Source organism: Hippocampus bargibanti, linkage group LG10, assembly GCF_051943395.1.
Source record: "Hippocampus bargibanti isolate YZ-2025 linkage group LG10, ASM5194339v1, whole genome shotgun sequence".
NCBI classification, from domain to species: domain Eukaryota; kingdom Metazoa; phylum Chordata; class Actinopteri; order Syngnathiformes; family Syngnathidae; genus Hippocampus; species Hippocampus bargibanti.
Genome location: NC_142743.1, coordinates 105,340 through 129,943, shown reverse-complemented (window position 1 = coordinate 129,943; position 24,604 = coordinate 105,340). Strand labels below are relative to the sequence as shown.

The 24,604-nt window shown below is 43.1% G+C and overlaps 1 protein-coding gene across 1 annotated transcript in view; it reads left to right on the top strand.

The window, feature by feature from the left end:
- Positions 1 to 2,297: 2,297 nt before the first annotated feature.
- LOC148891997 (uncharacterized) overlaps positions 2,298 to 24,604 on the top strand; it is a 72,959-nt gene continuing 50,652 nt past the window's right edge. The window contains exons 1-7 of the mRNA XM_089006409.1: positions 2,298 to 2,301; positions 2,344 to 2,636; positions 17,115 to 17,176; positions 17,259 to 17,288; positions 18,367 to 18,443; positions 18,689 to 18,894; positions 22,173 to 22,388. Coding sequence (XP_088862535.1) covers positions 2,298 to 2,301; positions 2,344 to 2,636; positions 17,115 to 17,176; positions 17,259 to 17,288; positions 18,367 to 18,443; positions 18,689 to 18,894; positions 22,173 to 22,388 — 888 coding nt within the window. The remainder of the gene's footprint in view (positions 2,302 to 2,343; positions 2,637 to 17,114; positions 17,177 to 17,258; positions 17,289 to 18,366; positions 18,444 to 18,688; positions 18,895 to 22,172; positions 22,389 to 24,604) is intronic.

Here is a 24,604-nt window from a genome sequence, read left to right as displayed (position 1 = left end):
TGTAGTTTGCTCTCACTAATTCTATTATTCTGCAACCAAGGAGGCACAAGAAAAATCTGTAATCACCAGCGCCCCCTTCATGAGGCAGGTGAACTGTGTGCCTCACCGATGCACACAATTTTGATGAAAATAAAATAAAATAAACACTGTAGTACAGTGTTTATAATGTAAAGTGACTCTACATTATATACACCGGCTAAAGTGTAGAAATTTAGTTCATATACTAAAAGTGTTTGTACACTTCAATAGTGATATGCAGAGGGACAGCAATGTGGTCTCACTGCAGAGCAAGCCAGCAATGTTAGCATAGTCATTGCGCAATCCATGGTGAGGCTCAGCCGGCTGCGACCTCACCGCTCGTCTCCACTTAGTATTTGAATGATAAATGTGAAGATTCGGCCATTTTGAAAAAAAATCCAAAAACGGTGAAGTTAAATGGTGAGTCGAAATCACTCAATAAATATAACTTTAATTTATTTTTCATTTGATATTGCCATGATGACAGGTGAGGCACAGCCTCACCTGCCTCCCCTGACTGCACGTCACTGTTGGATAGGAGGCGAAACGTCCGAAACCTTCAAATTTGTACAGATGATGGCTGAAGAAACCTTCTCATCGATGGACCACTCCTGTACGACTGAGAGCTTACACCAGGGGTGTCAAAGTCATTTTTTGCCGCGGGCCACATTGTAGTTATGGTTTCCTCTCGAGGGCCGTTATAAATTTGGGGAACCCATTAAAATGTTTAAATCCCTTCAAATTTTACATATAGCGCACACAGCAAATCAATGAATAACTCAAATCAAGAATAATGACTTATTTGTGGTTGACATCCAAAAATATGAAATTTTGGCTCAGATTTTAGCAATCATCATGGAATTTAATAAGTTTGATTTGCCTTCGCGGGCCGAAAAAAATGATGTGGTGGGCCGGATTTGGCCCGCGGGCCTTGACTTTGACACCTGTGGCTTACACAGACGTATTACTGTCGCAGTTGTGACACCCCTCATACACATATATATATATATATATATATATATATATATATATATATATATATATATATATATATATATATATATATATATATATATATATATATATATATATATATATATATATATGTCATGATGCTAAAAGAAATGTTAAATAATTTTGTGTGTTCTGGATTTTGGATGGGAGAAAGGTGCACATTTCTCCCCATCCAAAACAGCAGAGTTGGGCGACCACTAATTGATTTAGACTGATTGAGAAGGTGATTGCAACCACCTGGGAATGGCCAATTGCCGCTGGGACCTGATTGGCCAGAAGCTCAGGTGAAGCACCTTTAAAGCCAGCCTGAGCCAGTCTCTTGGAGGAGGAAGAAGAGGGACAAAGGACAAGCTGGAGAGCGGTGTTACCTGTGGTCTGTTGAAAGCTGATATCAACTTCAAATAAAGAAAACTCACGATACCCTTCCTGCATCTAGCTGAGTGAACTTTTATCCTCTTTCCACCTGCTTGCTGTATCGCCGCACGACAATATATATATATATATATATATATATATATATATATATATATATATATATATATATATATATCATTATACAAAGAAAAACAGGAGAAAAGTAAATAGCTGAAAGAAGATAGAAAGAAGATGCCAGGGGTTTTAACATTTCATCGAGTGCAAAACAGTGAAATTGACAAAAAAGGAGAGAGGGGGCGGAGGGAGACACCAGATGATTCGGCAAGCACATCATCCTATGCCATATCTCATCAAATCATGTGTTTTGATAGCGTTTGGTTCGGCAGATGGCTGCATTGTTTTATGATATAGTTTCATTTCATTTTGAAATATTACAAATAGGGGTTTTCTCCCACAAAATTTGGGTTTATAAATATGTTTTGCAAGAAAGACTAATAAATTAATCATAACATATTTATCGTTGGTCTTGTTGTAATATCCAAACAGCATGTCTTTGTAGTGAAATATGAACGGAGAAGTGATTTTACATTGAACGTATTTGACAAAGTGTTTTCAGAAGCGAGTAGTTTCGGAACAAGCCCAGAAGAGGTGAGTAGCAGTTTCAGGCTAAGCTTCACAAAATGTACAAGAGATATACTGTAAGGACCGTCCGTATCTTATGTTTAACAGGGTTGCAACGGTGCAAAAGTTTGTAGGTTATTTCTCTTTTTTTGTTTGTGACGAAAATTTTGTATGGGAGGGTGCAAAACTTTTCCCGTGGGATTTTGGGACATACATTCTAATCTACAGCGATTAACAATGTCGGGAACAGTCACAAAAGATATACGGTAATGGGTATACCGTTACTGGGAAACTACCTTTAAACTGACAACGAAGAAGAGGGAGAAGAAGAAGAGGAAGAAGAAGAAGAAGAAGAAGAAGAAGAAGAAGAAGAAGAAGAAGAAGAAGAAGAAGAAGAAGAAGAAGAAGAAGAAGAAGAAGAAGAAGAAGAAGAAGAAGAAGAAGAAGAAGAAGAAGGAGAAGAAGAAGAAGAAGAAGAAGAAGACGACGACGACGACGACGAAGAAGAAAACGGGGAGAAAGAAGAGAAACAAGGAGAAGGACAGGGAAGAGGAGGTGCAGTGAACGCGAAAGAAGATGCAGTTATATCCACGACTATTTCCCAATCGGTAATGTCTCCCGTCTATGACATCATTCAACGTGAAAAAGTGAACTTGTGGATACTGAAAATGTGCAAAGTATGTTTAAAATACTGCCGAGGTGATTGTGTATCTTGATTTCAAGCTTTCCCCACTAAGTTCGCGATTTAAAATGGCCGCTTTTTGATGCCGCTTTTTTTACCCACACTTAATAACGTATCGGTTTTATGTGTGCATTGATTCCATTCTTGTGTGAACGAAGCGGGTGGAGCAAGCAAAGCTCGCGTGCCTAAGGCTCGTGTAAATTTAGCATCACTTTAGCCAAATACTGTCCAATATTCTTATGTTTACCAATCCATTGTTGCAGCACAATCGGTATTTTACAGCAGGTGTAATTATTTTCTGCCACACATTCGACACGGGTCGAATATGTGGCATGAAATATATGTGCGTGAAAACGGTGGTATTATCAAAACAACAATAAACACAAATCATGGCATTGTTACGGTGATGTTCAAATGTGCCTTCAAAATAAGATATGCCGCAAAGACAAAGTTCATGAAAACGACAATCAGATGCTATGCAGAGTGGGCTTGGCATATAATTCCGTATTTTAAGTGGGATTCCTTATCTTCTTCTTCTTTTCCTTTGGGCTTTTCCCTTCAGGGTTGCCACAGCGAATCAGTGTCAGAATCAGAATACCTTTATTCGTCCCACAATAGGGAAATTTGCAGTCCACAGCAGCAATTGAAAAGGGATGGGGTTGGGGTGGGGTGAAAGGATAGAAAACAAGATATTCTAAGCATAACAAAATAAAAATGTCAACTGTATACTGTGCAAATGTAAATGTGCAAAACCGTTCCATAAGAGAAAACAAACTGTACATAGTGCAGAATCAAGAAATGCATTTTGATATATTGCAACAACCCATATTTACAAGTGTCCAGTTTTTTTTTTTCCCTTTTTCTTTTCTTCACATGTGATCATTGAGAATTGTGAAGCCTGACAGCAGTCGGTAGGAACGAGCGGCGGTACCTCTTCTTCTTGCAGCACGGGTGTAATAGTCTCTGGCTAAAGGAGTTACCCAGTGCTGTCAGGGTGGGCAGGAGGGGGTGGGAGGGGCTGTCCATCATAGCTTTTAGTTTAGCTCGCGTCCGTCTGTTGCCCACCTCCTCCAGAGAGTCCAGCGAGCAGCCCACGACAGAACTGGCCCGCTTGACAAGGCGCTCCAGTCTTTTTCTGTCCCGGGTGGTGATGCTGCCTGACCAGCAGACAATGCCATAGTGGATGGCTGATGCCACCACATAGTCATAGAAAGTCTTTAGGACTGACCCCTGAACTCCAAAAGACCTCAGTTTCCTGAGTAGGAAGAGGCGACTCTGTCCCTTTTTGATTAGGGCATCCGTGTTTGTTGTCCAGTCCAGTTTATTGTTGAGAGTAACACCCAGGTACTTGTAGGAGGTCACATTCTCAATGTCCGAACCCTGGATGCTCAACGGTGCCGGTGAGGATTGTTTCTTGCAGAAATCCACGACCAGCTCCTTGGTTTTCCCTGTGTTGATCTGGAGGTGATTCTGCTGGCACCAGTCCACCAGTCCACCAAGTCCTTTGTCAGTCCCCTGTACTCCTTATTGTCTCCCTCTGTAATGAGGCCGACAATAGCTGAGTCGTCAGAGAACTTCTGAAGGTGGCAGGTTGGGGTGTTGTAGTTGAAGTCCGAGGTGTAGAGGGTGAAGAGGAATGGAGCCAGGACTGTTCCCTGCGGCGCTCCGGTGCTGCAGAGAAGCCTGTCCGACTCACAGTTCTTTACCCTCACGTACTGTGGCCTGTTTGTGAGGTAATCTGTAATCCAGGATGTGAGGTGATGGTCGACTCCGGCATGCCGCAGTTTGTCCCCCAGTAGATTTGGCTGGATGGTGTTGAAGGCACTGGAGAAATCGAAGAACGTGATCCTCACCGTGCTCCCAGCATTCTCCAGGTGCAGCAACGCCGTATGGAGGAGGTTGATGATGGCATCTTCCACACCGATGCTGGGCTGGTAGGCAAACTGTAGCGGGTCCAGTAATGAGCTTGCCAGCGGTCGCAGGTGGGCGAGGATGAGTCTCTCCAGCGTCTTCATCAGGTGAGACGTCAGCGCCACCGGTCTGTAGCTGTTGAACTCCTTTGGGTTGGCGATCTTGGGCACTGGGACCAGGCATGGCGTTTTCCACAGCTGTGGAACTCTGCCCAGCTTCATGCTCAGGTTGAACAAGTGCTGGACAATGTCACACAGCTGGTCGGAGCAGGTCTTGAGGAGTCGGGAACTGATGTCATCCGGACCTGCTGCCTTCCTCACCTGCATCCTCCTCAGTTGGTTCCTCACCTGCGCAGTTGTGACAGACAGGAAGGAACCAGGAGGCAGAGTGGCGGCTGAGGGTGTGGCAACGGTTGGGAGGGCAGTTGTTGGTTGCGGAAAGCTGGTCGTGAGAGGGGGCAGGGAGGGTAAGGCCACAGTGAGAGTTGGTGCAGGTGCAGCTACAGGTGAAGTTGACGGTGGGCCGGGGGCGGCTGGCGTCTTGTCAAAGTTCATCTGCCCAGTCCTTGTCTTTTTCGTTTAATGTCACTGGGCTTTTGTGGCCTGAGATGTTTTTCATGCCCTTCCAGACACCAGCGACATTGCTGGCTTGCAGCTGCTCCTCCATTTTCATCCTGTAGACCTTCTTCCCCTCTCTGAACCTCCTCCTCAGTCGGATCTGCACGGCCTTCAGTTCCTCTCTGTTGCCCGACACAAAAGCCCTTTTCTTTTCCTTTAGGAGGACTTTTATGTCGGGATTAATCCATGGTTTGTTGTTGGCAAAACACCGCACAGTCCTGGTGGGTACGGTGTTTTGTTCACAAAAGTTAATGTAGTCTGTGATGGTGTTGGTGAGTGAGTCAATGTCCTCCCCATGAATCTCAGTAAAGAGCTCCCATCTGGTTGAGTCAAAACAGTCCCGCAGAGCTTCTTCAGCTTCTGTGGACCATCTTCTGATCGTGCTGGTCACAGCTGGTTGCCTCTGGACAAGGGGTTTGTACACAGGCTGGAGATGAACCATATTGTGGTCTGCTCTTCCGAGAGGCGGGAGGGGTGAGGGATTGTATGCGTTCTTGGCGTTTGAATAAAATAGGTCCAATATGTTGTTGTCTCTGGTGGCACAAGTTACATACTGTGGGAGGGAGGGAGGATTTCAGGGAAACGTGATTGAAGTCCCCTGAGATGATGAACAAGGCGTTGGGGGACTGGGTTTGCAGCTTGTTTACAACAGTCATGAGGGCATCTGAGCCAGCGCCGCCATTTGCCGTAGGGGGAATGTACGTCGTCACGGCTATGACGTGTGAGAATTCCCGTGGCAGGTAATGCGGCCGGAGGCTCACGGCTAGCAGCTCGATGTCGCGAGTGCAGAGTTTTTCCTTTACCGTGATATGCCCAGGGTTGCACCATTTGTCATTCACAAATACAGCAATCCCTCCTCCTTTCTGCTTACCGCTGCCTTCATTTCTGTCCGCTCATACGAGTTGGAAGCCCTCCAACTCTGCGTGGGCGTCCGGAGTGATTGCCGATAGCCATGTCTCCGTGACGAGTAGCAAGCTGGCTTCCCAGTACTCCCTCTGGTGCCGCGTTAGCGCCGCCAGCTCGTCCATTTTATTCGGGAGCGATCTCACATTCCCCATGATGACGGACGGGAGAACGTGTCGGTATTTCCTCGTTCTTTTGCGACGATCTTTCCCGGCCCGACATCCTCGTTTCCTCCTCTTCAGTTCGTCGGGGATGTCCGGCGCGGCGGCCGCTAATCCGCTATTAGCCCACCATGCTAGTAGCTGGTCTCGACTGTAAACAACGGGATTCCGAGTGCGAGTGGTTTCCCCGTTAGCAGGAGCAGTGAAAAAGTAAAAAAATAACTGCGATGAGCAAAAGAGAAGATGCCCATCTCCTCTCCGTAAGTTTACGGAACGAAATTAGACAAAGCAAAAACGGAAAAGTAAAAAAAAGTAGACAAGAAAAGGAAAGAGCTCCTGTGGAGGCAGCCACACAGGGGGGCGCCATCTTGAATCTCACCCGTTTTTGTGCACCCGCTTCTCTCACACCAGCTACTTTCATGTCCTCTTTGACCACATCCATAAACCTCCCGTTTGGTCTTCCTCTCGGTCTCCTGCCTGGCAGTTCAAGGCTCAGCATCCTTCTGCCGATATAGTCACTCTCTGTCCTCTGGACATGTCCAAACCATCAGTCTGGCCTCTCTGAATGAGATGGGATTCCTTATACAGTGAGACCTCAACTTACGAACTTAATTCGTTCCCAGACAGAGTGTGTAAGGCGAAAAGTGTGTATCTCAAAAAACAATTCCCATAGGAAACCATTAAAATGGGAATAATCCGTTCCCGGGTTTCCATAAAATATACTTTTCAACTAAATAAGCCTTAAAACTACACACAACCTATCTTATTCTATGTATAATAAATGTGCTATTATATTGTGATGAAAGAAATACAATTCATTGTGTCATAAAGTCACTTTATTTATTTATATTTTGTGATGGTCATTTATGGTTTGATGGAATGGCGTTGGAGGTCGAAGGTCAAAGGGAATTGCTGTTTGGAAAGAGAGGCGCATTACATGACGACTGTAATTAAAGAAATAAACTGTGCTGTAAAATAAAGTTTTATTGACCTTTTTGATGGTCGTTGATGGCTTATGGAAGGAGAGTCACCTTCCATAAGGACTGTTGGTAACTGAACCTCTGGTGCTGTTCGGTCGTGTGCTTCCGCCGAAGATCACGCCGCCAGCCGTGGTGGGTGTGTATTATGAAAATAGTGCTTATTATAAGGTTTAATTTTCATAAATTTGACGTTTGTAAGACGAAAATTTTGTAAGTTAAGGTGTTTGTAAGTTGTAAGTATACTCTTCTGTCGTATAAACCTCGCGTCGGCCATTTTGAATGCTTTTCGATTTACGACCGCTTGACTTACAATCATTTTGTCGGAACGGAACCCAGTCGTAACTCAGATGTCACCTGTATTTAGAAATGTTATTCAGTGAGAGCCACACACACACACACACACACACGCACATAAACATTAAAAATCCAGCCAAACGATCGGAATAGAAGTCAACTTGCCGGGCCCATACCCAATGTTCCCTCTAATTTTTCATGTGTCACGCAAGCTCCCTGAGCACACTGAGGACCACGGTGAGCAACATCAGATGTGTACTAGTGATGTGTCGTACGCGAGCGAGCCGGTTCTTAGAGCCGGATCTCTGAAGTGAACAAAGAGCCGGTTCCTAACTGAGGAGCCATTTGGGAGCCAAAAGAGCCGGATCTTTTTCGTGAGCCAAGCCAAAAGAACCAGCTCTCTGAAAAGAGCCGGAATTCCCATCACTAATGAGTACGGTGTGGCTACACAACAGTTTCACGCCAGTATCACGGCGCATATGGGCAGGGCACATTCGCACCGTTCTGCTCCGATTGGCTGCGTCACGTACGTGAATTGTTCGGCATTATTGGCTGGACACCTGTCACTCATTGAGTTACATTGCAAAATGTGCGCTGCATAGATGTTCTTGTGCGCTGAGTATGTGCAAGCTGTGCACGATTGCGCACGCGCGCAGCTTAGAGGGAACATTGTCCATACCCGAAGTTACTGCTAGCTCGCCTGCACATGGCTCATTAGCTTCCACATTTGCTTTTTGCTGTTTCTCGCAGAAGTGTATTGATGCTAACGTTAGCATGGGGCTTGTCGAAGTGCCATTGACATTCGACTGTTTCATCGAAGTTTCTTTGCAAATTAGAATCAGGACCTTTCCTCTCCACAAAGGCTTCGTTCCATTCAACCTGAAGTGTATGATACTCGTCTTCTTTTTTTTACTCGTCGTGCTGATTTTAAAGGGGCGTTTACCTGTTTCAACATGAACGGCCAGTATCATTCAATCAAATTTGCGCTCTCCGCCAACATAGGTCAGTATCATCCTATCAAAATTGCGCTTTCCGCCAACTGCACCCCAAACAGGAAATGAACAGCGAAAAAGAGAATATGTATTTAGTTTTATTGGCAAGCCAGATGCAATCATCAAAAGAGCCATATGAGCCATTGGTTCCCGACCCCTGCGCTAGACACGCTCAACAAACCCTCACAATACATTTGGGTCTGCCGGGTCAGGCTGGCATCTTCCCCCACCATCAGGGCCTACTCACCACCAGGTGGTGATTAGTTGACAGCTCCGCCCTTCTCTTCACCTGAATGTCCAAAGCATGCGGCCGCAAATCCGATGATAGAACTTATAATTATTATTCCAAGATGGCGGCGCGTGAACACGCAGAGGCTCCCCTCTCCCGGCAAATTGGCGTTTTCATGTTTATTATGTTTGTTAAAGTCATTGTAAGTGCCTTGCATGCTGGGTCCGAGAGGACAGTAATTTCATCTGTGCTGTATGTCATGCATATTAGCATATTTGACAATAAAGCTGATTTTATAAGTCAATCATCAAACTGCGGCCAAGAGTGTCCTGGTGCCAAGTGCTCATACCCTTAGACCAGGGGTCGGGAACCTTTTTGACTAAGAGAGCCATAAAAGTAAAATATTTCTAAATGTTTTTCAGTGAGAGCCACGCGCGCGCGCACATACAAACGCTCGCGTGCGCACACACACGCGCGGCCACTTTTCAACAAAATATCAGAATGTATGATTTAAACTAACTTTGTGATAGTACTCACCGTTAACATGAATGGTTTTCCGTTCCTCGTGATTGGTAAAAATCCAGACAAACGATCGGAATGAAATTCAATTTGCCGGTCCAGAGGCGAAGTTACTGCTAGCTAGCCTGCACACGGCTCATAAGCTTCCACACTTGCTATCTGCAATCTACTTCTCGCAGAAGTATGTTGATGCTAACGTTAATATGGGGCTTGTTAAAATGTCACTGACATTCGACTGTTTCATCCATCGATGGTATTGTTTCATTGCAAATTACAATGAGAACATTTTCTCTCTAATGCTCCGGTGCATTCACGCTGAAGTGCACTAGTTGGGCTCATTTAAAGGGGCGTTTACCTGTTTTAACATGACGGCCACTATCATCCAATCAAAATGGCGCTTTCGGCCATTCTAGGTCAGTGTCATCCAATCAAAATTGCGCTTTCCACCAACTGCAGCCCCAACGGGAAATGAACGACGAAAAAAACGACAATATGTATTTAGTTTTATCGGCGAGCCATATGCAATCATCAAAAAAGCCATATATGGCTCGCGAGCCATAGGTTCCCGACCCCTGCCTTCGACCCTTATGTTTGAAAAAGATGTTCGTTATAGATAATCAGTGTGAAGCACAGAAGTCCAATAACAAAACACCACCCTGGTTGATCAGGGGGGCTGTTCCTCCCAATCCCGCCCCTCCGGGTCTCGCTCTCAATTCCCACATGAGCATTGAAATAACCCAGCAGAATAAGGGAAATACTCTCCAGCACACCCTCTAAGAACTCCAAAAAAGATGGGTTCACTAAACTGCTGTTTGGTGCATCTGCACAAACAGTCAGGCAATGAGTATGCCCACACCTGCTCTATGCCTCACCGTGGGCCAGAGTAGAAGAGACCCCAATCCCTCTCGAGAGGGCTGGTACCAGAACTATATATATATATAGTCGGAACTTTTCTACCTCGCACACCAGCTCGTGCTCCTTCCTGTAAGAGAGATGACATTCCACACCCAAGAGTATAGCTTGTGAGTATAGCCGAGGATCGAACTGCCAGGGCCCCAGCCATTGGTAGCCACCCAGCCCACATTGCACCTGACCCCTCTGGCCATGGGTGGTAAGCCCTTCAGAAGGGGGACCCACGTTGCCCCAGGCCTGGCTCCAGAGAGGGGCCCTGTGACCCGCGTCCGGGGCAAGGGAAACTTGGTTCCATTTATGTTTGTCCTGCTTTAGTATTTTGTTAAGTCAATAAAAAGACACAAAATAACAAAATATGTTGATTTATCTGCTTTTCCTTCTGGTAAAGGATTTTGCCATGGTATTGTCTCTGTCTCAGTCCTGAGATATTTTATGCAGCTTTTGTATCATCATAGTCAGACGTTTATTTTGACAACATGGGTCTCATGGGTCCGTCACAGTTTATTTCAAGAATGGTTGTCTTGGATGCTTGCAGACAATTTGTTTTCCTCAAGGGTTTTTATTAATTTCATGAATATTCCTCCGTCATGTTTATCTACTGTCAAAGTAAAATATGGCATAGTTATTCCGTCCGTCTCTGTATCACAAATGTTTCAAGAACACACAGCTTTTTGAAAGAAAAAAAAACAATTAAAAAGAGAAGTCATCTCAGTTTCTTTGATAAGAACTAATGCTATCCATCTTAATCGTTTTTCTGCTTTTCACCTCACAGCCACGCTGTGCATACAGAATAATTAGCATCTTGCACGTGTCCCTTCTTTGGAGTCCATTTCAACCTTCTCCAGCACCAAGTTACCGGAGGGATCCTTTTCACAATGGACCTGCTGTTGATCCCATTCCTGAGATAAATACTGAGATTAGATTAGCATTCATGGGAACATTTTTTTCCTTGTGATGACGATGGTTGGATTGTAGCTGGAAGAGCGACAACAGGTTGACTACGAACTTACCCCTTGTCTGATCTAGCAATATCAGCAATATCTGCCTGCTGCAATGTATCACCACAAGCCCCAGTCACAAGGCCCACAGTCTCTTGCCAACATGTCAAGGCCTGATCATAATCAGCACCATCAGCAACCTCCAATTCAACGAAATACCCGTGTTTCAAACATTCTGTCGGCCTTCTCATTTCCTCGCCCCACCCAACTTCCTGAAGAGCTGGAATCAGCTCTGGCTATTCGTGGAGCCAGAGACACTGACAATCGTCTCACTGATCACACAAGCCAGCCCAATAAAAATCAGGACCGACGCACTGTGTCTGTCGTCGGTCAACATGGAGGCTACTGTTCTGGCCCAACACTGACCTCTGATAATCAAACTACCCTCCATCATAATGCATATTGGTCAAATTCCCAATCCTCAACGAAATTGTTTGCCAACGCTGCCTCTGATAGTACTTGTCACTCTCAGCAACTCCAAAGGCTTCAGCAGCAGTCTCAGACCAACCGAAGTGGACAAGGTGCTTCAAGCTGGGTTACAAGCGTCCCCGTCTCATCCGAAGCCAAGCAACTTCGTTGTATTGGTGGGGATGGACAGGGTTTATATACACCTGAAAGTGCAGGAAGTATCTTGGCGAGCTTTGGACTATCAAATGCTGACCTTGAAGTCCTGAGTCATTATCCAGATGATCAGCTGACCCCGGATACTTTACCTTTCATTCTTCGGGACATACAAATCAACAAATCGGACAACCAAAACATGGTGGCATGCAGCACTCATGGCAAGATACTTCCTACTTCAAACACATCCCAGCTGATCGATACCTGCCCGCCTGAAGTGCCCAGTCTTCTGACAGTTACAAACACTGCAGGAAAAGTAATTGACTATGGCCATGCCAGCCGGGCCAAGGAAAATACAACTAAACAGACATTCAAAAGAGAGAAACTTTCAAATGAAAGACTTGGTCAAATGTACTCATCCGCATCACCTCCCAAAATAAAAAAGTCCGGAAAACATCATATGCATTCGGTGCACATCGACTCAAGCATGCATGGAGACCGGGACTATCGTATGACAAGTGGCGACCGTCACAAGAGCATTCTTTCATCGAGTCGTGAAGGACCACCATATAAATCTTATATTGTTGACAAAGACTACAGGAAGAGCGGAGTAAAGCAGAGGTCATCATCTGAAACAAGGAGAGAGCCATACTCCAGACAGTCTCGTTCGTCTTCCCCCGGCACAAGTGGATACGGAATCAGCAAGAAGTTCCCTGACTCTACCATTGTACGTGATTTCGCTGGGACTAGTCCAAAAGTGTTCCCTCATTCCTGCTCCCTGTGCCACATTCAGTGTGATCATAATAAGGTAAGTGTAATGATGCCCAAGGAATATGTTCTTGAATTATACTATGGGCATTGTGTATTTAATTACAATAGAACTCATTGACAACGAAATCATGTTTGCGCCCAGAATTTTTTTTCACAACAGGGTGCTTTTCACTCTTGAAAATTTTATCATAGGCTTCAACACAAACACACACAAAATACTTATAAGTCTACTCTTTTCTTCCAATAGTGCACAAGTATGACCATACACTTATCTGACACTTCATATAATAAGCGTAGAAAGAAAAAACAAGTGAAAGAAAATGTGAAATTTATGATCAGCGTTCACTTTCACTTCTATTTTGGTTGAGTGCAATGTTAAATTTGGCAGAAGGAATGACCAGTGTCAAGAAGGTGACCTCTTGTGGGTATGACAGGCACAGTGTTGGAGGTTGAATTGGAATTAGACGTCTCTTCTTTAGCTGTGAACATGCATTGTGGCCATGTTGGTGGTCCTGACTACGACCATTTTGAGGACATTGTGCGGGTTTCGACAGAAAAATCCTCTTGCTTTATTGTGATTTACCTGACATTTATTTGCTGGATTTCACCTGGACTAGGATCATCAACCCTGGCAGATTGACGGACCGGTTTATTTTGCATTGCAGATTTTATTTATTTTTTGTATCAAAAAGGCCTAAGTCACAAAATCACGAACAGTGAAAAAAATATACACGTATATATATATATATATATATATATATATATAAGTATTTGAACACCCTGCTATTTTGCTATTTTTCCCACTTAGAAATCAGGGAGGGGTCTGAACTTTTCATCGAAGATGCATGTCCACTGTGAGAGAATTAAATTGAAAAGAAAAATTCAGAAATCACAATGCATGTTTAACATCGAAGAGAATCGATGTTACAAATGTTGGGAGGAAGTGAATTCCAGAGTTTAGGGGCAGAGCAGCTGAAAGCCCTGTTCCCCCAAAGTATAAAGAAGAATTTTAAAGTTGATTCTATATTTGACCGGGAGCCAGTGGAGCTCTTGTAGGACAGGGGTGATGTGGTGAAAGGATGATGTTCTTGTGATGATCCGGGCTGAAAAATTCTGAATGAGTTGAAGTTTGTGGAGAAGTTTCTGAGGGACACCAAGGGGAAGTTAATTGCAATAGTATATCCGGGAGGTGACAAGACTATGAACGAGGATAGCAGTGGTGTGAGGGGTGAGACGGGCGAATACGATTGATATTGTGTAGGTGGAAGTATGCAGATCGGGTTAAGTTATTAATATGGGAGTGGAAAGAGTGTGCTGTCAAGGATGACACCTAGGCTTTTGACCTGATGGGAGGGAGAAACGGTCCAATTGTCAATAGTGAGAGAGAAACTGTTAGGTGGATTTGGTACCAACGAGGAGAATTTCAGTTTTTTCACTGTTAAGTTTTAAGAAGTTATGGGTAAAACAATCATTTCACAGAGGCAGAGTGAAAGGGAAGAAGGAGGAAGAGAGGCGTCGGCTTTGCTGGAGAGATAGAGCTGGGTGTCATCCGCAAAGCAATGAAAGTGTATACCAAATTTACAGAGAATATTGCCAAGGGGAAATAGGTAGGTGATAACGAGGAGCGGTCCCAGGACAGAGCCTTGGGGCACACCAGAAGATACAGGAGAGGACTGTGAAGTGAAGGAGTTAATTTGGATGAACTGAGAGCGGCCAGGGCGTAGGACGCGTGGAACAAGCGTAGGGGCGTGTTGGTTATCCCTATGGGGGAAAGTCTGTCAAGGAGGATGGGATGAGAAATGGTGTCAAAAGCTGCAGTGAGGTGAAGAAGGACGAGGATGGAGAGTAAACCGGCATCAGCCGCCAAAAAGAGCTTCATGACTTTTAAGAGAGCTGATTCTGTACTGTGGAGGGGCAGAAACCAGATTGGAATGTTTCATAGAATTGATTCTGGGAGAGGTGAGACTGTAGCTGGGAGTACACAACTTTTTCTAGGATTTTGGAAATAAAAGGAAGGTGAGAAATGGGCCAACGGTTCTTGAAGTCATTGGGGATCAGATCCAGGCTTTTTAAGAATTGCCGTCAGAGCCGCCGTTTTAAGGGGGACGATGCGTGAGCACAGCGAGGAGTGAATAATGTCTGAAATGAATGGAAGGAGAGATGGCAAGCAGGATTTGACCAGAACTGTTGGGAGGGAATCTGATTCACGGGAAGAATTCTTGGATTTTGTTATGAGCTTCGAGATTGTAGAGGGATGAGGGAGATCAAAAGAAGATAAGAGATGAAAGTGGGTTGGAAGGTTGGGTGAGGGGAGCGGTACAGAGGAGCCAAGATGCTGGTGGATTTTTTTGACTTTTTCAGAAAAGATTAGGAAAGAATTTCAAATGTCAGAGGAATAAAAGTGAGGTGGGAGAGAAACAGGGGGTTGAATTATTCTGTTATAAAGAGTCCGAGTATTTCCAGTATTTGAGTCAATGAGTCCAGAGTATTATTGCGATTTTGCTTGAGAGACTGTTCTTGTGGAGAGAAAGTTGAGCGTGTGATGGAAACGTTACATGTAACGAGGTAATGGTCTGTTATTGGAAGTTCAACAGCTGTGCAGTTGGAGGGAGACAATCCAGAGTAGCATATGAGGTCAAGTATGTGACCTTTTATGTGCATAGGAACGTGCACAAGTTGGCTGAAGCCAAGGCGATCAAGGGAAGAAGTGAAGTCAATTGTTAGTGGAATATTTGTTAAGAGAAGTTATCTTTGTGTATGTTTAAGTCTCTCATGATAATTATATTCGGTGAGAGAGAGGAGAGGTGGGTGACAATTGTAGAAAATTCGTTTAAAAAGTCACAGTGAGGTTTCGGGGGGCGGTAAATAGTGGTGAGAATCGTGGAAGTTGGACCAGAAACTTGCTTCCTTGAGTGTTTTGAAAGGCGCTTGAAATTAAATGTATTATTATTATTACTTGTTTGAACATTAACAACATAACCTGGCAATCGTCTGCTTTCCAAAAGTTGAAGGCTGATCGCACCAATCTTGTCTCGTGAGAACGGAAATCTCGTCAGACGAAATTACATATTTGGAACTGTGCGTCTGGCGGGACAATTATGCGTCTGTGACATGGGACACAGAGGTAACAAAATGGTTGTATATAATATATTAAAAAAATAATACAGTGCTCGCATTCACATTTTCATGAAATTGTAGGAAAGTCCACCTTCATCTCCAAGTTTATATAAATCAGTCAAAGTTGCTCCCAAAATCACAACCAGTTCTGCTGTTTGATGAAGCGGATCCAATACCATGATGGAAGTTAGTGAATGCCATGGGAGAGTGAAAGCTACCGAACCCCATGGGGATGAAAAGCTCACTGCAGGAAAAGGACAAGTGGGGGGGCTAAATCATTTATTATTTTTTTACTCGGTACTCAAGTGAACATTACAATTCTTAAAAAAAAATCATAGCCCACATTGAAAAGTAAATTAAATGTCTTCCTGGAAAAACATTTAGTTGTCATGGATATTTAATCATTTTCAAACTTCTATATTTCGTTAACGTTGTGGGTTGTTTGAAAATACTCATGCTATACTGTGGTGAGACCAACCATGATGTTTTGAATGGAGACAGTGCCACTGAAGAAACAACTGGAAGCAGAGCTGGAGGGAGGAGAGATGAAGATGTGGAGGTTTTCTTTGGGAGCGACCAGGTTGGATAGGATCAGAAATGAGGATACCAGAGGGACAACTCACATTAGAGTCTTTGCAGAGAAAGTCAGAGAGGCCAGACTGAGATGGTTTGGACATGTTCAGAGGGGAGAGAGTGACGATATCGGCAGAAGGATGCAGAGCCTTGAACTTCCAGGCAGAAGACCGAGAGGAAGTTTTATGGATGAGTCAAAGAGAACATGAAGGTAGCTGGTGTGAGAGAAGAGGATGCACAAAACCGGGTTAGGTGGAGGACACTCATTCGCTGTGGCGACCCCTGAAGGGAAAACCCGAAAGGAAAAGAAGATGCTACACTGTACTTTTCATTCTATGATCTCATTGCACGTTTTTAAAACCTTGTTCGTACCTTGTAGAACTGAAGGCCAAGATGACCCTTGATTTGTAGTGATCTAATCGTGCACTGAGTGAAAATTTTACTTTGAAATATTTATAAATATGTGTACTTTTGTAGATATTCTATGATATATTTTATGGGGTAGCGGGGTGCATGGCTCCGTGATCGAGTAGTTATTTACCAACACATAGGTTGGGGTTCAATCCCCTGCCATTGCAACCCTGTCGAAATGTTCTTGAGCGACAGGATGATGAAACCCAGTTGCTCCTAATGCAATGTCATAACTAGGTAAATGAGGTGACAGTGTGAAACGATTTGAGCATTGAAGGCTGATAAGTGCTATTCAAGTCCACTCTTCATCGTTTAAAGTGGGCATCAGAAAGGCAATAAATTGTCTGAAGTGATTTAAAAAAACTATTTTTAGGTATGCTTGTGAAATTGGCATTTGTCTTTTGAATGATGCCAATGACTGTGATTGTCATGGCATCTTTTATGGTTTTCTATAGGACTGGGTTGACCACATCAATACTGTTAACCACACAGCGGCCTGCAGGGACCTGCGCAACAAGTGAGGATGGAGTTGCTTTGCTTGAACCCTTTAGCATGTTTACTGAATGTTAAGTGAAAATGTATTTTCTGTTTTCATGAAGGTATCCCGATTGGAAACCAGATCGGAAAAGGTTAGTTTTTATTGTCATTGTAACCTCAATTGTTTCCCAGGATTAACAAAGATGAAAGTGCTCCAGATTTTCCCAGAATTCAGTATTTTTCAAATTTTCATAAAAGTTACTCAAGAAATTTGAGGAAAAATAATTGACAACATTGAACGAACGCCAGTTCCCGTTTGAGTTTGTTGTGTTTGCTTGTTTTGACACCACTGGCGCGAAGCACGCTTCACCATGCTTCAGCACTTGAAAGTCTGCCGGTCTGTGCTGTGCTTGTCTCAACGCGAACTTGTACACACGTGCGTGCCTTATGATTCTCATCAATCAGACTCCGAGACAATCAACGTCACACATTGAAGTGACTTTGAAACAGGCAGGAGTCTACAGCAGGAGTCTACTTTCATCTCTGTATTAACCAACAACGAAACACATTTGTCCTGATTTTTGATTCCTCATTGCGTGAAAAAAAACCCCAACAACAATTTCTTTGGTGATGCAGAACATGAAAATTCAAACCAATACAGATAATTGATAATTTCCTTATTCGTATGGCTGATATCGACCGATAAACGTATCATTTGTATTTCCACGCAACAAACATAATTATTAAGAAAACGTTTTAATCATGCGTCTCGATGTGGGAGAGAAGGAAGTTGAGCCCCCACCCCTGAGGCAGGCCTTCCGGCTGCATGAGGCCAAAGGAATCCTCGGCTGTGGCTCTCATTGTTTGAAGTGAATTGGACCGTGCACTTGTTAAAATGTTTACCTCAAGTTGCACTATTTATCCTAAATATTGATGTGAGTGTTGAGGAGACTTCATCTGGTTCTATGTTAGTTATATTAATGCGGCTTTCCTTATTGGCCTAATGGCCTAATTTCACAGTATTTGACCATCTAGTTCCAATATACTGCCAATAATACTCGGTCCAATAAATATTGTACATCCCTAAATTAAATTCCGTCACAATGAGTCAGGTGTCGTACTGACTGTGTGTAATTGACGCTTTGATTCACCATTGTCAAAAAAATGTACATTATGTCAATACCCTGTCTCTTGTTCATTAATCCTTCACTTTTGAATTCCACTCCACAGCAAAAGCAGAGTGGAAGCACACAGGCTGCACACTCGACCTCATTCTCCCCTGGACCAGCACCAACATCACTGTAAAGGTTGACCGCTGGGCTCAATATTGGGTCTTTTTCTTAAACTCTATATCTGTTAGCCGTTGACATATTGCAGAAGTACTTACATTATTTTCTTCTGACGGTGTTTTCATTGTCATCACATGAAAAAGCACATTATTCTCATACCATGGTTTATCAGTAGTTTGCCATCCTCTTATTTTTGGGGTTTATATTGCAGTGAATATTGCAGGAATAATTAATAGACATCTTTTTTCCTCCTACATCTTTAGGGGATTCATCAGATCATAGTGGTTTAAAACGCCCTTCTAATGATCTGAATAAGCACTCTTCTGACAACAGCTGCGATGCATTCGTCTCCAAGGCTGATCAGAGGTCTAAGTATGGAAAATCACATTCCTCCACTAAAACTGTCAAAAAATCATCAAAGCCTGGGACCGAAACCAACAAGATTCCTTCTGCCAGGGCTGCTGACCAAGTAGGTGTATTTGATTTAATAGTACTAAATAGTGATAGTCGAAATACAGTGTAACCTCAACTTAACATAGCATTAACCAGCAGATCCCGGATTCAGCAGCCAGAATCATGTTCAGTCAATTCAAAAGTCTACACTATACAAAATCTGATAGTTCCAGAATTGGTCCAAATTCTCCACAGTGCAACTTTTTTAAGTGCCATTCTCATCTCTACTCACTCATCATTGATGTATCGTAGACTACAGCATGGTAAAAAGCACACCGCTGTGAAAGCCATGTTGGCCGGGGTGAATCCTCGTCTCACCCACCATGGGTGGTGTCTGTGCCCCATTTTTTTAGCTTGGGTCCTCTACCAGAGGCCAGGAAGCTTGAGGGTTCTGCGCACTATTTCTATGAACGCAAGGAGAATTTACATGCCGCAGGATCGGATATATCGATAGTCCGGTTATATCGATAGTTTTGCCAACTCCCGAGAATAGCGATATAACAAGACTTTACTGTATATGTGTGTGTGTGTGTGTGTGTGTGTGTGTGTGTGTGTGTGTGTGTGTGTGTGTGTGTGTGTGTGTGTGTGTGTGTGCACGCACGCATGTATAATTACACTCTTGTGTCAAATGACCAGGGACATTTTCTTTCACTTTATAGAGAGTTAACACTGACCCAATTACCTCTCACATCCCTCAAGGGGGCCATAGAGACATAGTTGGAAATTGACTATGTACAGTGCCTTGCAAAAGTATTCAGCCCCAACCTTGAATTTTCCAACCTTTCACTACATTTCAGGCTTCAAACATAAAAATATGATTTTTTTTTTGTGGGACACAATCGTGAAAGTGGAACAACATTTATTGGATAATTTAAACTTATTTAACAAAAAACTGAAAAGTGGGGCGTGCAATATTATTCGGCCCCTTTACTTTCAGTGCAGCAAACTCACTCCAGAAGTTCAGTGAGGATTTCTGAATGATCCAATGTTGTTCTAACTGACTGATGATGATGAATAGGATCCACCTATGTGTAACCAAGTCTCCGTTTAAATGCACCTGCTGTGATAGTCTCAGGGTTCTGTTTGAAATGCAGAGAGCATCATGAAAACCAAGGAACACACCAGGCAAGTCCAAGATACTGTTGTGGAGAGGTTTAAAGCCGGATTTGTATACAAAAAGATTTCCCAACCTTTAAACATCTCAAGGAGCACTGTGCAAGCCAAAATATTGAAATGGATGGAGCATCAGAGCACAGCAAATCTACCCGTCCGTCCCCCCAAACTTTCTTCTGATCAGAGATGCAGCCAAGAGGCCCATGATCACTCTGGATGAACTGCAGAGATCTACAGCTGAGGTTGGAGAGTCTGTCCATTGGACAACAATCAGTCGTGCACTGTACAAATCAGGCCTTTATGGAAGAGTGGCAAGAAGAAAGCCATTTATCAAAGATATCCATAAAAGGTCTCGTTTAAAGTATGCCACAAGCCACCTGAAAGACAAAACGATATGTTTGGCGTAGAAGCAACGCAGCTCTTCACCCTGAACACAGAATCCCCACTGTCAAACATGGTAGTGGCAGCATCATGATTTGGGCCTGCTTTTCTTCAGCAGGGACAGGGAAGATGGTTAAAATTGACAGGAAGATGGATGGAGCCAAATACAGGAACATTCTGGAAGAAAACCTGTTGGTATCTGCACATGACCTGAGACTGGGACGGAGATTTATCTTCCAACAAGACAATGATCCAAAACACAAAGCCTCATCTACAATGGAATGGTTGAAAAATAAACGTATCCAGGTGTTAGAATGGCCAAGTCAAAGTCCAAACCTGAATCCAATTGAGAATATGTGGAAACTGACAACTGACATCACTTTTTTGTTTCCTAACGTCAGAAAAACGTTTTATAGCATCTAAAATACCCAAAAGACGCAGTATGATATTTTTAGTCAAATGCAAAACACCAATAAGAATGACTTAGTGTCTAAAAAGTACTTAAATTTGAAACCGGAAGTGGCCAGTTTCAGAAGGTCCCGCCCCCTTGTTCGTGGTGTCACGCCAAGACGTCTTGCTTTGCTCGAGAATCAAAACAATGGCTTCAGATTCGGAGAATATGCTTTCTTGTTACTCATCCAGTTATGAATATGATTCAAATAGTTCTGAAGCGGAAAGCATACATGTTTGCAATCGATTAAAGAATTTATTCCATGTCATTTTGAGGTATCTGCGGGGGGAATCTAGCACCCAAAAGAGGCAGAAGATGGCGACAAAGTCAGTGGAAACGGGCTGATTATTTCCTTAGAATTTTTGTCAGCGAATATCAAATAGATGCTCGGTGCAACACACCAGGATTCACCATCGCGCTATTTATGTGTTTTCCTTCGAAGTTCGCCATCAACACGGATCAACAGGAAGTTTTCAGACCAAATGAATTACTGCAAAATGCATTGGCGTGATGAATGTGTCCTTTCTCGGTCAGGGGCGTTCCTTCAGTGACGTGACGACTCGTCACCAACTCAAAAACAAGACTTCCGGAATATTCAGCGCGAGTCTTAAAACGTAAAATATAGCTATATGCGGTGGAATCTTTGTAAAATACGCTCAGAAGTCATTTGAAGTGATTTTACAAGTTATAGACACAACTTGTCCGGAGGCATTGGTTGTCCTTGGTTCACAAACACTCGCCATCCAACCTCAGTGAGCTCGAGCTGTTTTCCAAGGAAGAATGGACAAGAATGTTAATCTCTCGGTGTGCAAAACTGATAGAAATATACCCCAATCGACTTGCAGCTGTAATTGGAGCAAAAGGTGGCGGTACAAAGTATTAACGCAAGGGGGCCAAATAATATTGCACGCGCCACTTTTCAATTTTTTATTTGTTCAAAAAGTTTAAATTATCCAATAAATGTTGTTCCACATCACGATTGTGTCCCACTTGTTGATTATTGCCCCCAAAAAATAATTTCATATCTGTTTGAAGCCTGAAATGTGGCGAAAGGTTGCAGGATTCAAGGGGGGCAAATACTTTTGCAAGGCACTGTAGTTATGTTGAATTTCCAGAGTCTATGTGAGAGGTGGACATTACTACTGCCCACTCTACATGCGTTTTCAGGGATTATTTGCCTTTTGAGATACACTGTTTAAATTCTGTATTAGGAGTTTATTTTTATCCGATTCAGATATTTCAACCATTCAATCTCGAGGTGTACTGAGTTAAAAAAAAAACATGGCGTATGTACAATTTTAATAATTGGAATGCTGAAACAAACCTCAAACCTTTGTTGTTTTTATTAGTCATCCAATGCACCACCTGCCAAAAAGAAGAGAGAGGCGGTGGCACCATCATCCCAAGATGCATCCATCGCGGGCCATCAAGATGATCCGACTCTGATTTCAAACAAAAAAACAGAGCAAGAAGTTAATAAAATTGAAGCATCTTATGTGGAGATCAACAGTGTGAACTTCGTGCCAAACTCTGAGGAAGAGAACATAAAGGGTGATGGACAAAAGGTGTCTTTGAATTGTATTTTCTAAATCAACAGCACTTACTCATTTACGCTGTTTTGCATAACGTTACACTTTATTACACATTACACATTACAACGTTACACATTTACAAAGCGGTAGTGTATCAGCATACTGGCTGTTAAATGGCCATGGAATTTCTTCTCAATACTATGCAAATTAATTACATTCTTGTTTACAAGTTCAGCATGTTTTTCAATGAAAGGGTTTCTTCAGCCGTCATCTGTACGTCTTTGAAGGCGTTGGACATTTCTCTCCTCCTCCGAGCAGCCATGTCAGCGATCTAAAGTTGTGCTGGTAACTCTGGCCCTATATATATATATCCGTAATGGACAGAAGTGGTGGTGCCAGACCTCTAATTGGTCCCTAATCTAATGTGGCAATCAGAGTAAGGCATAGAACTTTAGAGATAATCAGACATATACAGTGATACCTCGGTTTACGAACCCCTTGGCTTACGAACTTTTTGGTTTACGAACGTTACATTTATGAAAATTTTACCTTGGCATACAAACTATTTTTCGGGATACACACGGAGCTGCCAAAATGAGTGATGTGTCGTTCACGAACGAGCCCGTTATCCTAACAAGAAAGTGGTGGCCGACTGTTTTGTCCTCTATTCCCTGTCCCCAGTCTTCGGTTAAAGCCACGTTATTGCTCAAGAACGCAGCAGTGAGGGGTGGGGGTTACAGACAGACAGAGAGAGAGTGAGGCCGTTCTCCCCAAAACAAAATGGCGTCTTCGGTTAAAGCCAGGTGATTGGTCAAGAACGCAGCAGTGGGAGAGGAGGGGGTTCAACGTTAAAGAGACAGGCAGACGACAGAGAGACAGTGAGAAAACACACACACGAAAGGGAGACGACAGAGCCGGAAACAAAAAAAGTGAAAAAAAAAACAAAAATGAAATGGTGAGAAAGTGGATGAAAAACTGAAATTTGGACTCGTTTCTACTTTGATAGTTCAAAAGCAGAGTGTAGATTGGAAGGTTACAATATCCCATCAATCAGGCTCCACAAATAACCCGCACAAGCCATCTGTACACTTGATGCAAAAAGCTATCAACCCAGCAAAACAGAACACAATTGATGAGGAAAAAGATAAAATGATCGCAGAGAAAGCATCTCCAAGGGAGCATTCCTCAAGACGGTGAAAGAAGGTTACGTTCCTCATCAAGTGTTTAATGCTAATGAAACCGGCCACTCCATTCCATCAAGCCATCAACGACCATCACAAAGGTAAATAAAATGACTTTATTATACCGTAGTTTATTTCTTTAATTATAATACCATAGCACATTTATTATACATAAATAAGGTATATTTTGTGTAGTTTTAAGTCTTAGAAAATTAAAACGTAGAAAAATTTGTTTTATGGGGACGTGGGAACGGATTATTCTCATTTTAATGGTTTCCTATGGGAAATTAATTTTTGGGATATACACTTTTCACCTTACACACTCCGTCTGGGAACCAGTTAAGTTCGTAAGCCAAGGTATCACTACATTAAAAAAAAAAAATCATCGTCTCACCCTCCTGTGCGTGGTGTTGTGCGTCCCTCATTTCAGCTCGGGTCCTCTACCAGAGGCCAGGAAGCTTGAAGGTTCTGCGCAGTGTGCGTGCTGTTCCCAGCACTGCGCTTTTCTGGACCGAGATATCCGATGTTGTTCCCGGGATCTGTTGCAACCACTCGCCTAGTTTGGGAGTCACTGCCCAGAGTGCTCCGACCACCACAGGCACGGCTGTCACCTTTACCTTCCAGGCTCTCTCTAGCGCCTCTCTGAGCCCTTGGTATTTCTCCATTTTCTCATGTTCCTTCTTTCTGATGTTTCCATCACTCGGGGCGGCTACATCCACGACAACGGCTTTCCTTCGCCCTTCATCTATGACCATGATATGTAGTTGGTTGTCCATTAGCATCTTGTCTGAAGAAAAGATATATATATATATATATATATATATATATATATATATATATATATATATATATATATATATATATATATATATATATATATATATATATATATATATATATATATATATACACACACACACACACAGAGAGAGAGTGATATCTATAGATACATATAGATAGAGTTATATCTTCTTTTCCTGTCAGCTTAATCAGCGAATCAGTGTCCTCCATCTAACTCGGTTTTGTGCATCCTCTTCTCTCACACCAGCTACCTTCATGTCCTCTTTG